This window comes from Equus quagga, chromosome 3 (assembly GCF_021613505.1).
Source record: "Equus quagga isolate Etosha38 chromosome 3, UCLA_HA_Equagga_1.0, whole genome shotgun sequence".
Classification (NCBI taxonomy): Eukaryota; Metazoa; Chordata; class Mammalia; order Perissodactyla; family Equidae; genus Equus; species Equus quagga.
In genome coordinates, this window is record NC_060269.1 from 66,259,838 (window position 1) to 66,270,748 (window position 10,911).

The 10,911-nt window shown below is 40.6% G+C and overlaps 1 protein-coding gene across 2 annotated transcripts; it reads left to right on the forward strand.

Moving 5' to 3' along the window:
* Positions 1-4,054: 4,054 nt before the first annotated feature.
* Positions 4,055-8,359, forward strand: GNRH1 (gonadotropin releasing hormone 1). 2 transcript variants are annotated; one of them, XM_046655669.1, is made up of 4 exons: positions 4,055-4,169; positions 5,024-5,165; positions 6,757-6,852; positions 8,284-8,359. In XM_046655669.1, exons 2-4 carry the CDS (start codon positions 5,025-5,027, stop codon positions 8,323-8,325), a joined length of 279 nt encoding a protein of 92 aa, XP_046511625.1. In that variant the 5' UTR covers positions 4,055-4,169; position 5,024; the 3' UTR covers positions 8,326-8,359. The 2 variants fall into 2 exon arrangements, with proteins under 2 accessions (XP_046511625.1, XP_046511624.1); XM_046655668.1 differs by lacking the exon at positions 4,055-4,169 and having other exon boundaries at positions 5,013-5,165.
* The last annotated feature ends 2,552 nt before the right edge of the window (positions 8,360-10,911 follow it).

Below are 10,911 nucleotides of genomic sequence, written 5' to 3' on the forward strand. Positions count from 1 at the left end.
TCATTAATTCTGAACAAAAGAAAAGACTGCCTTTCAATAATTCATTTAATTTGTGTTACTCAGCTGAACATTCCCAGTCAGCTTTATTAGGCTGGTTAAATGCATTGCCCCCAAAATATTCTTACCTGACAACTATTAGAATTTTAAGGAGGGAGGTAAGTTTCAAAATAGTAAAATTTTCATAAACCCTAATGATGAAACATGTCTGTACACATAAGTAAAAATACAGTTGGAGAGGGGAGTGTAGAAAAAGGTTTTAAACCTAAATTAACTAGATTATCCACAGTGATAAAATTCAGTACTCATGTAATTGTTGAGAGCAATTCATATTATGCTGTGATGTAGTCTACTCCTTCCAACTATGGTTTCAATGAAATTTTAGTAGGAAATATTGTAAATTCATTTTTTTAAGAAAGTTAGCATCATAAACCAAGACTTGGGATGTTTTCTCCAGTTCATTTTATAAATTGGTTGGTTATACTGTAAATCTGGCCCCAAGTCAACTTTAAATCATCTTTAATATATGAAAAGCCCTAGAATTTTATTAAATCACCAAGGAAGTATTATCTTTAAAATTAAAAGGTACACCTCTGCGAAGAAGAGCGGTTACTTGATGTTAGTAGAAAGCCCTCGTGCAGGGATTAACTCAAGCCTTTCTCCACCTTGAGCCTGTCAGCAGGCGCTCAGCGTGAGTACGTCCTGCTGAGATTTTACATTAGGGCCAAAAAAGAGTTTGCATCTGTCATTCAGCAAGACTACTAAATCATTATTGTTGCATTTTAATAATTTTGAAGCGTTTCTTTTAATGCTGAAAATGAAGCCATTTTCCCTCTAAAGCCATACTTTAAAATTTAGGAAATTTTGAAATTTCGAAAAAATTTATGACAGCTATGAAATCCAATTATTTAAACTCAAATTTACTAAATTCAGCTTCACGATAAATTGATTTCTCCTTGGAACTATGAAAAGGCTCAAAGTCTGTCACTAAACATCAAAATTCCATTAATAGCATATTTGTTTGCTATCCTATTTGGTTTGTAGAAAATGAAACAAATGCGACCCTTGCCCTTGAGGTCTCTGTGACCTCAGATGATACTAGCGCAGACTTCGAGGGCATAAAGCATCTCGAATAAATTCATAGACGTGCTGTGTTGATCCATAAATTTCGGAGCATTTTTCAAAAATTTAATACTGACTGATAGAACTAACCTAGAAGAAATCCAGTGATGCCTAACCAGAGAAAAGTGGCTAATGTGACAGTAAGTGTCAGAAGTCCTAACCCCCGTTTCATTAGTCCCATCCAAAGACGCCGTCTGCCTGAGCAGCACTGTTAGAAGCACATCTTTTTCAGCAAGCAGGACATCAACTGCGCAATTCAAACAAGCACTCTTCAGGCTTAATGAACTCGTTGAAAAACAGTCTCGTTACCTTCATAGTAGAGTGAGGTGAGATGCCACCCCTTCATGTCAGAATGGCGCTTAAATCATTCAAAGTGTCTAAATGAAATAATTAAAACAAGTTAATGAAAGTCAACACTTATGTTTTATTTTTTAATTCCCCTCTATTAGCAATTACACTTTCAAGTTTATCCCCTTGCCTATCCTATCCTGAGGCTCGAAGAACCTCCACAGAGATGGCTGGGCAGAGCAGGGAGTTTCTTTGGGCAGAACAATATTGCTCTTTACACCGAAATCCTTGAAGTAATTATTACAGAGGACACTGGGCAATGGCTGATTGCTGCAGCATCCTACCCAAGCAGAAATTGCCAATCCCATCTCTAAAATGAACAAATAGCCAGTTATTTTTAACTATTTTACTGCTTAGCTAATGTAACAGTCCTTATACCTAACTGTACATGAAGATTTAATTCTATGTCAGATAAAACATATCTTTGATGCAGAAATAGAGGAAGCATTAGGCCTAATCTGGTTAAAACGTCCTTAAGTTTTATTCATTCATTCATTCAAACCTATACTTATCGAATGCTGACCAAACGCTAGGGATTTATTAACAGATGTTTAAATAAGATGGGATCCTTGACTATTACAACCCAAGGGTAAATTAAAAGACAATCATGTATTCAAATAAACGGAATAAAGAGTAATGATTCTTTCTCTTTTTTAAAGGCTGTACTTTGTAAATAAAATGTCCAAGGGCTCACATGGGGTTCAACATCTATCTGTAAAACTTGGATAACGATATCCACTTTGCAGGACTGTAATAATGGTTGAGGTTGATCTTATTCATATTCCAGGTAACTATTATTTCTAATCTTTGTGCTCCGACTGCGGCCTTTTTTTTTTTTGAGGAAGATTAGCCCTGAGCTAATATCTGCCAGTCCTCCTCTTTTTGCTGAGGAAGATTGGCCCTGAGCTAACATCCGTGCCTATCTCCCTCTACTTATATGTGGGACACCTACCACAGCATGGCTGCCAAGCAGTGCCATGTCCGCACACGGGATCCAAACCAGCGAACCCCGGCCGACCAGAAGCGGAACGTGTGAACTTAACCAGTGCGCCACTGGGCTGGCCCCTCCCACTGCCTTTAGCACAGTGATTTGCATATTTTAACTCAGTAAGTATCCACTGAAATGAGTCCAGTTGTTGACCCAAGTCTGCTCTAGATGGTCTTGCACTTACTGTATTCCAGCTATGGTCGTCTCCCCTTATCCATGGGGGATACGTTCCCAGACCCCCAGTGGATGCCTGAAACCGCGGATAGTACTGAACTCCGTATGTACGATGTTTTTCCTGTGCACACATACCTATGATAAAGTTTAATTTCTAAATTAGGCACAGTAAGAGATTAACACAATAACTTCTTTTTGGCATATCCGAATTGCCCGCATCACTATTCTTGTGCTTTGGGGCCATTATTAAGTAAAATAAAGGTTACTTGAATATAAGCACTACAATACAACTGCGGTGGTCTAATAACCAGATGGCTACTATGTGAGGGGCAGGCAGTGTATATAGCGTGGATCTGCTGCACAAAGGGGCGATTCACGTTCTGGTCAGGACGGAGTGGGACCGAGCAAGCTTTCATCGCACTACTCAGAACAGCATGCAATTTAAAACTTATGAATTATTTCTGGAATTTTCCATTTAATATTTCTGGACCACAGTTGACCACGGGTAACTGAAACCTTGGAAAGCAAAACCGTGGATAAGGAGGGACTACTGCACAATGTTTCTCCTTACCTTTTTTTTTATAAGAACAAATTCCATTTATTTACCGTTCTACTTTGCCAGCCATGATACGTTTCTTTATACACATCTAATTTAATTCTTTTTTTTCCTTCTTCTTCTCCCCAAAGCCCCCCACTACACAGTCATGTATTCTAGTTGTAGGTCCGTCCTGTTGTGCTAGTGGGACGCCACCTCAGCACGGCCTGACAAGCGGTGCCGGTTCCGCGCTCAGGGTCCGAACCGGCAAAACCCTGGGCTGCCGCAGCAGAGCACGCAACTTAGCCACTCGGCCTTGGGGCTGGCCCCTCTCCTTAACTTTTGATGCTACAGAAGCCCTCCAAGAAAAGTCAAAGAGGGAAGCTGGTGGGTAGGAGACTTGGAAATTTTCAAACTCACATGATCTACATTAGGATCCTCTGTGGGCTTGGTATAGTGCCAATAATCACCTATTGTTTATAAATCAGCTCCTTTTACTAATGAGGAATCTAAGAACTGAGACCAGCTCCCAGGCATCCTGACTCAACTTCTTTCTATAACTGTTGCGGCTTCCTTTGTGAAGTTTTTATGCACGCATTTAACATCACCTCATCTAGGAGAGCTATTTTCCTTGAACTCTTGATAGGTCTGTCAGTTTTCTCAAGGGAATCCAACCTAGCTAGATGTTAATCTCTGAATTGCCGCCTCGGCTATTAAAGTCTTAGCTGAGGTTTTAACAGCCAAGATTTAAGTAAATTTAACAGATAGACCAGTAGGTGTTCCAACTACATACACCATTAAAGGGCTTTATGTGAGGATTAAAAAAAAATTACTAGTAAAAAAATAATAAATCATAGTCCGAGTGCAGTATAATTTACCAGCGGGAGAGATTTCAGTGTTCTGGAAAAGTTTCATATAAAAAGGAAGCTAGGAAGACGAAAAGTGACAGTACTCAGCATACTCCAAACGAAGCTGGGATTCCTTTGGCTCTTCGCCCTCAAACAGGTAAAATGCTTCGTATTTCTAGCACTTTTTTTGGACCTCATGTCTGTCTATAGGGCATTCTATACCCTAAGGGCTAAATCCAGGTGTGACGGTATCTAAAGAACCTTGACCTTCAAGGTCCTTGTTACCTCCAGCCATAGAGATCCAGGCTTTGGGGAATTTCAACAGCTCATCAACCAGTATTTGATTTTGTCTTCAGCTTCTTCCCCATCAAATGAAAATTAATTTGAAGTCTCCTCTTTGTGAGAATTCCACATGTCGTTAGATAATTTGAGGCTGCCTTGGCCAGGGAGCCATCTGGTCTGGGACTCAGTGCTTTGAAAAGTGTTGAGTCTCCGCTCACTTTCCCAGATGGTCCGGCCCGCAGTAACGCATGGAAGACTAGAGGACGCTTACTCAGCGAAATGTAGTTAGTACCATAGCACAGCCGTTTAATGTCAAGCAACTTTACCCCAGCCAGGATGCCCAGCAGGAGCTGCTTTTCAGAGCAGATGGTCCAGCGCTCTTCAACTCAGGAATGATACAGCTGAAAACCAGTCCACAGGGGGGAAAATGTGAAGGCCAAAAGGTGGGGTTTGGATAACCAAATAAATAATAAAAATAAAAACAGATTAGCTTAGCACTAAAAAGTACTGAGCATGTGAGTTTAAAGTACTGATTTTTGTCCCAGTGGTTACTGGAAACTCAAGGCAAGCAAATGGGTATGCGCGTTTTAGTGTCTGTGTGTGAAAACTGTAGATGACTCCCACGTGCATCTTCGGCAGGGTTAGCAATACCAATGTTAGGCTTGTCACCAAAGAGGTGTTTCTCTGCCCATCTGACTCTCTTTTGATTATTGCATTGATGTTCCTTAGAATGGAGCCGATTCCCAAACTTCTAGCTGGACTTATTCTGCTGACTTTATGTGTGGTGGGCTGCTCCAGCCAACACTGGTCCTATGGATTGCGCCCTGGAGGAAAGAGAAATGCTGACAATTTGATTGATTCTTTCCAAGAGGTAAGTCTCTCTCATCTCCAAAATAGGACGTGGCTTATGTGATTCAATTTCACTACGCTAACATTCTGTGTGCAGCCCAGCAGAGCTACTCCAGGCTCTCTGTGTCCTGGGTATTCTGGGGGAGATGACACGCGTACAAAGCGAAGTCCCATTCCCACCTTCAAATCAGACCGGGACTAATGAAACAGAGCAGGAACAATTCCACGAGAATACAGCAACAAGTGCAAAGTGGCGTGTTGTCCTCTCAACATATAGAATTGCCAAAGGAACTAGAAACAATGGGATGGAGCCAAGGTCTCTAGTGCAAGGTGATTCTTTGGGATTTGGAAAGAAAATCTTAGAACTTCTTGTTAGTTTTTTTCTTATTTTATTTTTTAAAAAATATCCATGATATGGGGCTGGCCCCGTGGCCGAGTGGTTAAGTTCGCGTGCTCCGCTACAGGCGGCCCAGTGTTTCGTTGGTTCGAATCCTGGGTGCGGACATGGCACTGCTCATCAAACCACGCTGAGGCAGCGTCCCACATGCCACAACTAGAAGGACCCACAACGAAGAACATACAACTATGTACCGGGGGGCTTTGGGGAGAAAAAGGAAAAAAATAAAATATTAAAAAAAATTAAAAAAAAATATCCATGATATTAGGTCAGTGGTCCATTTGTGTAATTTACAAATAAGTAGCAAGAGTGCATGCTCTATAATTTCTTTTTGCTGGTATGGGCATTTAAGCAAAGAAGTTGGAGGCCGCTAGAGTGGAGGAGTCAGCAGCTCAAGGAGACAAAATATATAATGGAAAATATGCTGGATTTGATTTTGGAAAATATGCTGGATTTGATTTTGTATAAACTAGATTTCAGAACTAGTACCAGCACGAATGTCGAGTACTTGGTCTTTAATCCATAAAATGTGACTTCTTAAGGTCATGTGAGGATTACATGAGAAAGGCCTTATACGTTAGCCGGTTAATCCAAAAAATGTTAGTGGATTAATAAAAAGCAGTTGTAATTTTTTTTTAAGTTAATGGGAAATGAACTAGACCCCAAATGATGAGCACTTCGGGGCTGGGACACTTAATATAGGGCTGAGAACAGGAAACTTAGCTAGAGAAACTTAAACTATTCAGTTTTCATTGGAGAGAAATAACTCTTTTTGGAGAAATAATAAAGATAATTTAGTATGAAATAAAGAAGCCCAGAATCTGAAGTCTCCCCTCCACGGATTATATGTGAAGCAGTTCTCACTTAACTATGAAATATTTGGTAAAAACTAGAAAATAAAAATCAACCCTATTTATAAGTGTAAGCTCTTGCATTTTTTTATATCATCCCCTCAGGAGGTTCAAAGTACTTCATTCTCATCATCTCCGGGAGAAAACATTCTCCCTCCTTCCTCTCGCCATTACCTCCAGAATCCCACACCAACCTGAAAAAGGCCCGATGGCGGATCTACGTTCTTCAGGTCTCCATCTCAATCCCACAACTCTCAGTTCCGCATCCCCTTGACCTCGTTTTCCACACACAATTTTTGGTGGGAATGGAAAATACCATTTCATTTCTTTATCTCCATCTCCAAAAATCACATTTTTTCCCTCAGATAGCCAAAGAGGTTAATCAACCAGCAGAACCTCAGCGCTTTGAATGCACGGTTCACCAGCCCCGCTCTCCCCTCAGGGACCTCAAAGGAGCTCTGGTGAGTTACAGTGATCGTGACATGGAGCCTTAGAGATGGAAAGGTCCTTGGGTACCAACTCTTGGGTTGTCCACTTAGAATGACCCCCTCTCAGGCACTGTCGGGCTTACCTTCCCGATTGCCTGAATTCGCCTGTGGTAGGGGCCTCACTAGTTCATGATACCCCCCTTTCAATGGTTAGATAGTACTAATAATGGTTAGAACCTTTTTTTTCTTAAATTGAATTGAAATCTCTCTGTAATCTTTATCTCCTAATCTTGGCTCTAGCCTTTGGGATGAATGACAAAACAAATTTCTTGGGCCGGCCCGGTGGTGCAGCGGTTAAGTGCACACGTTCCACTTCGGCAGCCCGGGGTTCGCCAGCCCAGATCCCTGGTGCGGACATGGCACCACTTGGCACGCCATGCTGTGGTAGGCGTCCCACATATAAAATAGAGGCAGATGGGCATGGATGTTAGCTCAGGGACAGTCTTCCTCAGCAAAAAGAGGAGGATTGGCAGATGATAGCTCAGGGATAGTCTTCCTCAAAAAAAAAAAAAATTTCTTCCCACGGCTACGTGTCAGTTCTTCAAGTACATTCATCAAACCCTAGACCATTCTAATCCAGGCGAATCCACACTTCTCCACTGGATTCTTCAACTGTTCTTGGTATGACATGGTTTTCCAAAGAAAATGTAAAAATGAAAATAGTGCTCTAGTTGTTTTTTTCCCCCTTTTGAAGAAAAAATTCCAAACTATTAACTGTATAATTCAGAGCCACATATTTGATTTCCAGTTTTCTGATTGGAGTATAACAATCTCCAAATTCCCACCCAAAATGGAAATCTAACCTAATGTAGTTTTTTGACTAAAAAAAAACGTATAAAGAGAATTGAAGGGAGAAGTTGAGTCTTGAATTCAGTGTTGGTGCTCTCAGCTCCACGGTCCACTTATTCATAGAAGTTAGAAGGCATTACAGTTAATTATCAGTCACGCCCAGGAGCAGGGAAAGCCCTAACAAATCATACATGAAGCTAAGCTATGGTTTTCATTTCTCCATTGACCTCAATTTCCACACCCACAGGACGAAGGAAAAAACACAGACATCTTTATTTCTTTTTCTAATCTTGCTTACTACATGACAAAAATAACAGCAAACTGAAATTTCCCAAACACGACATTAGAAAGGAATTGAAGCAAAAGCTGGGTTAACAGCAAACTGACAGATGAGAGCTTTCCTTCACCTCCTATCCTTGAACTGGCAACGGAGATTTTATGTTTATTAAACAACTTGAAATCAACTCATCTGTTCTATCTCTCCAGCAATATCTAGTGCACAAAAATAATCTATTCTTTCTACATTTATCTTTTAGAAATTAAAATGTCAAAAACATAATGACATTCGGCTGATAAAATCAACCCTGATAGGTCTGTTACTCACATATTTTTCAGGAAAGCCTGATTGAAGAGGAAACTGGGCAGAAGAAGATTTAAATCCACTGAGCCAGAAGGATTGACAACACCTCAGTATAATCCGGACACTGAAAATTGCATGAATTTCAGAAATTCTTTTGCTAAGTTGCACGTATTTCATAACGAAGTGCTGTGTTGTGAATAAAGTGGCATAAATGTTAATTAAGTATTTCTCTTACTCAGAACTCTGGTGGGGGGGCGACACTGTAAGCCCCTAAAGAGGAAAACCCCAAGTCTGTCTATAGGGGCAGATGAGAACAGAGATGAGATTACGCAAAGTCACCATTATTGGTGACTAAAGGAATCCCGCGGCTCGCCTCCACCACCAGCCTGCCCCGCAGGAACTGTCACCTTTTGGTCCAGGCCAAGAAAGTCGATTCAGTAGTTTTCTGTGGGATTATAGTTTTATCTTTGATCATACTCCATAGAACTAAGATTAGGCCAGGCCAAGGCTCCCTCCCACTTGGAGAGAATTTCCCTTCCCAGATTGTCTCCAACCCCTTTGAAAGTCAGCTGGAACCAGAGAGAGTCTTAGGGGAAAGGAAGCCCTGCTGGGCTCCTAGTCCAACGCTCCTTCTGGCCCCACGTGGCCTCTCCGAGTTCACCAGAGCAAGTGGTGCATATTGAGGTTTGGGACCAAGCCTAAAAATAACAGTGTTCACCTGCCTGATCTCTGGTATTTCTCTTGAGAAATGCTATGGAGTGTAGAGTCAGTTGAAGACAGGATTCAGGTGCTCTGTTCCCTGGTCAAATAGCATTGATATAAGCATAATAGAAGGATAAATGATATAAGCACAGATATAAGCATAAATGTTTTCATCAGCCCTCATAATGACCTTGGAAAGTAGATATTATTGTCCTCCTTTAAAATGAGGAAACTGGGGCTCCCATAGTTGAGACCCGCTCCGTTCTGTCGGGTTCCATGGTCAGTGGCCCTGTATTGCACGTTGAGCTGCCAATGGAACTGGACTTGGAAGCTCCGTTATTTTGTTAATGGGACCTGAAACAGGACACTGGGGCTCATGTAGCAATTTACTGCTGACCATTTCTCTATAAGGTACCAGACACTATGACACTAACATTCTCATTTATCCTTATAACTTTCAATGACTATGAGACCATTTGAAAAACTCAAATTTCAGATAACTTGCCTGATATCACAGCAGTAAACAGTGCCTACATTCACATGGCAGAGATTTAGGCCCTTTATCTCTTTCAATCAGACAAATGGAACCTTCCTTCCCCTCTCCCTGCCCCTCCACCTCAGAAAAGGGCAAGACCTGTGCTAAGGAATTTGAACAGGGATCAGAAACAGACCATGGGGGAGAAAATCCTCCCATTTTAATACAAATATTTACTATTATTTTTATTATATAAAATTAATATATTACATATAATTATATTATAGTAATTATATGTTACATAATATTATATATTATATATAGAGAGAGTGTAAAATTAATATATAAAACTATATATTACTATATTTACTATTGCACAATGCTAGATTTCCCAAACATCTCCCATGGAGGAATCTCTGATATTGAATCAAAGAACTTCACTCCCACTTTCATAAAATTAGGCAGAGATGTGGCCCATAATCTACTTTATGGAACAAAAGGCAAAACCACATTATTTCATTAATCGAGACATATAAGGCAGGATAAGAAGCTTCTATTTGCCAGTAACTTAGTAAATATTCATTTTTCTTAATAAAAACAAAATCATTTACAATCTTTACATTAGTTAACACATTTAAAAAAGAAGGCAACACATCCACTTATTTTTATGCATCCTGTTTGGAGTGTCAGGTTTCCTTCGCCAAAGCTTGTCTTTGGGACCAATTCTTTGGAGGCAGCTGTGGGCCTCCCTGAAGGTGATACAAAGAAGATGCTCATCCAGCTACCTGATGCTGATGTCAGAGGCCTGGGACGGCACCCAGTGATTTGTGACTTATGTGAACATGCAGGGTATCTGATTCTCAAAAGACCCAAATGATTAAGGGGGAGGAGAGTGAAAATGACTCTTTTGTTAAAATTTTAAACATCTTGTTGAATCTGAAGAACTCTCTAACTCATCAATGAAGCCTCGAAAAAGAGTCTGCAGCCTTTCAAAATAAAGAGGGAGGAAACACACCAAATGATACATTTAATGAGATGTTCTCAATATATGTGGCCTTAACTATCTCAAATATGTATGGCTTTAAATGATCAAGTAAGCAAAAGAATGGCTTGAAGATAGACCATGTTAGGAGAGGGTTTAAGACACTGTAGTGTCCTAGAGATGACTGGGAAAGACGCCAAGAGTCACCGCACGCGATAACAGCACTTAAAACGTTCACAGTGGAAGGTGCACTAAAGCAGTATTTCTCAGTGGGGACCCTAGATCCAAAGACTCCCCAGGCTTGTTGATTCAGACTCTCTGGGGCCCAGGCCATCTGCTTTTTTAATAAGCATCCCAGTGATTCTTACGTATACAGACAGTGGAGCATTATTACTCTAAAAAGCAATACATTGCAAATGTTTAAAAGCACTGGGACATTTTCTTAAGAAAACAAAAAAGACCCCTTAGGCATAAGGCCACGACTTCAAGGAGTATTCTCATTGA

Bases quoted from the DNA above. Each gene is read 5' to 3' on its own strand.
- GNRH1 (XM_046655668.1), top strand. From the start codon at position 5,013: ATGTTCCTTAGAATGGAGCCGATTCCCAAACTTCTAGCTGGACTTATT. The intron at 5,166-6,756 runs GTAAGTCTCTCT...TTTTTCCCTCAG, and splicing joins TGATTGATTCTTTCCAAGAG to ATAGCCAAAGAGGTTAATCA. The intron at 6,853-8,283 runs GTGAGTTACAGT...CATATTTTTCAG, and splicing joins GGGACCTCAAAGGAGCTCTG to GAAAGCCTGATTGAAGAGGA.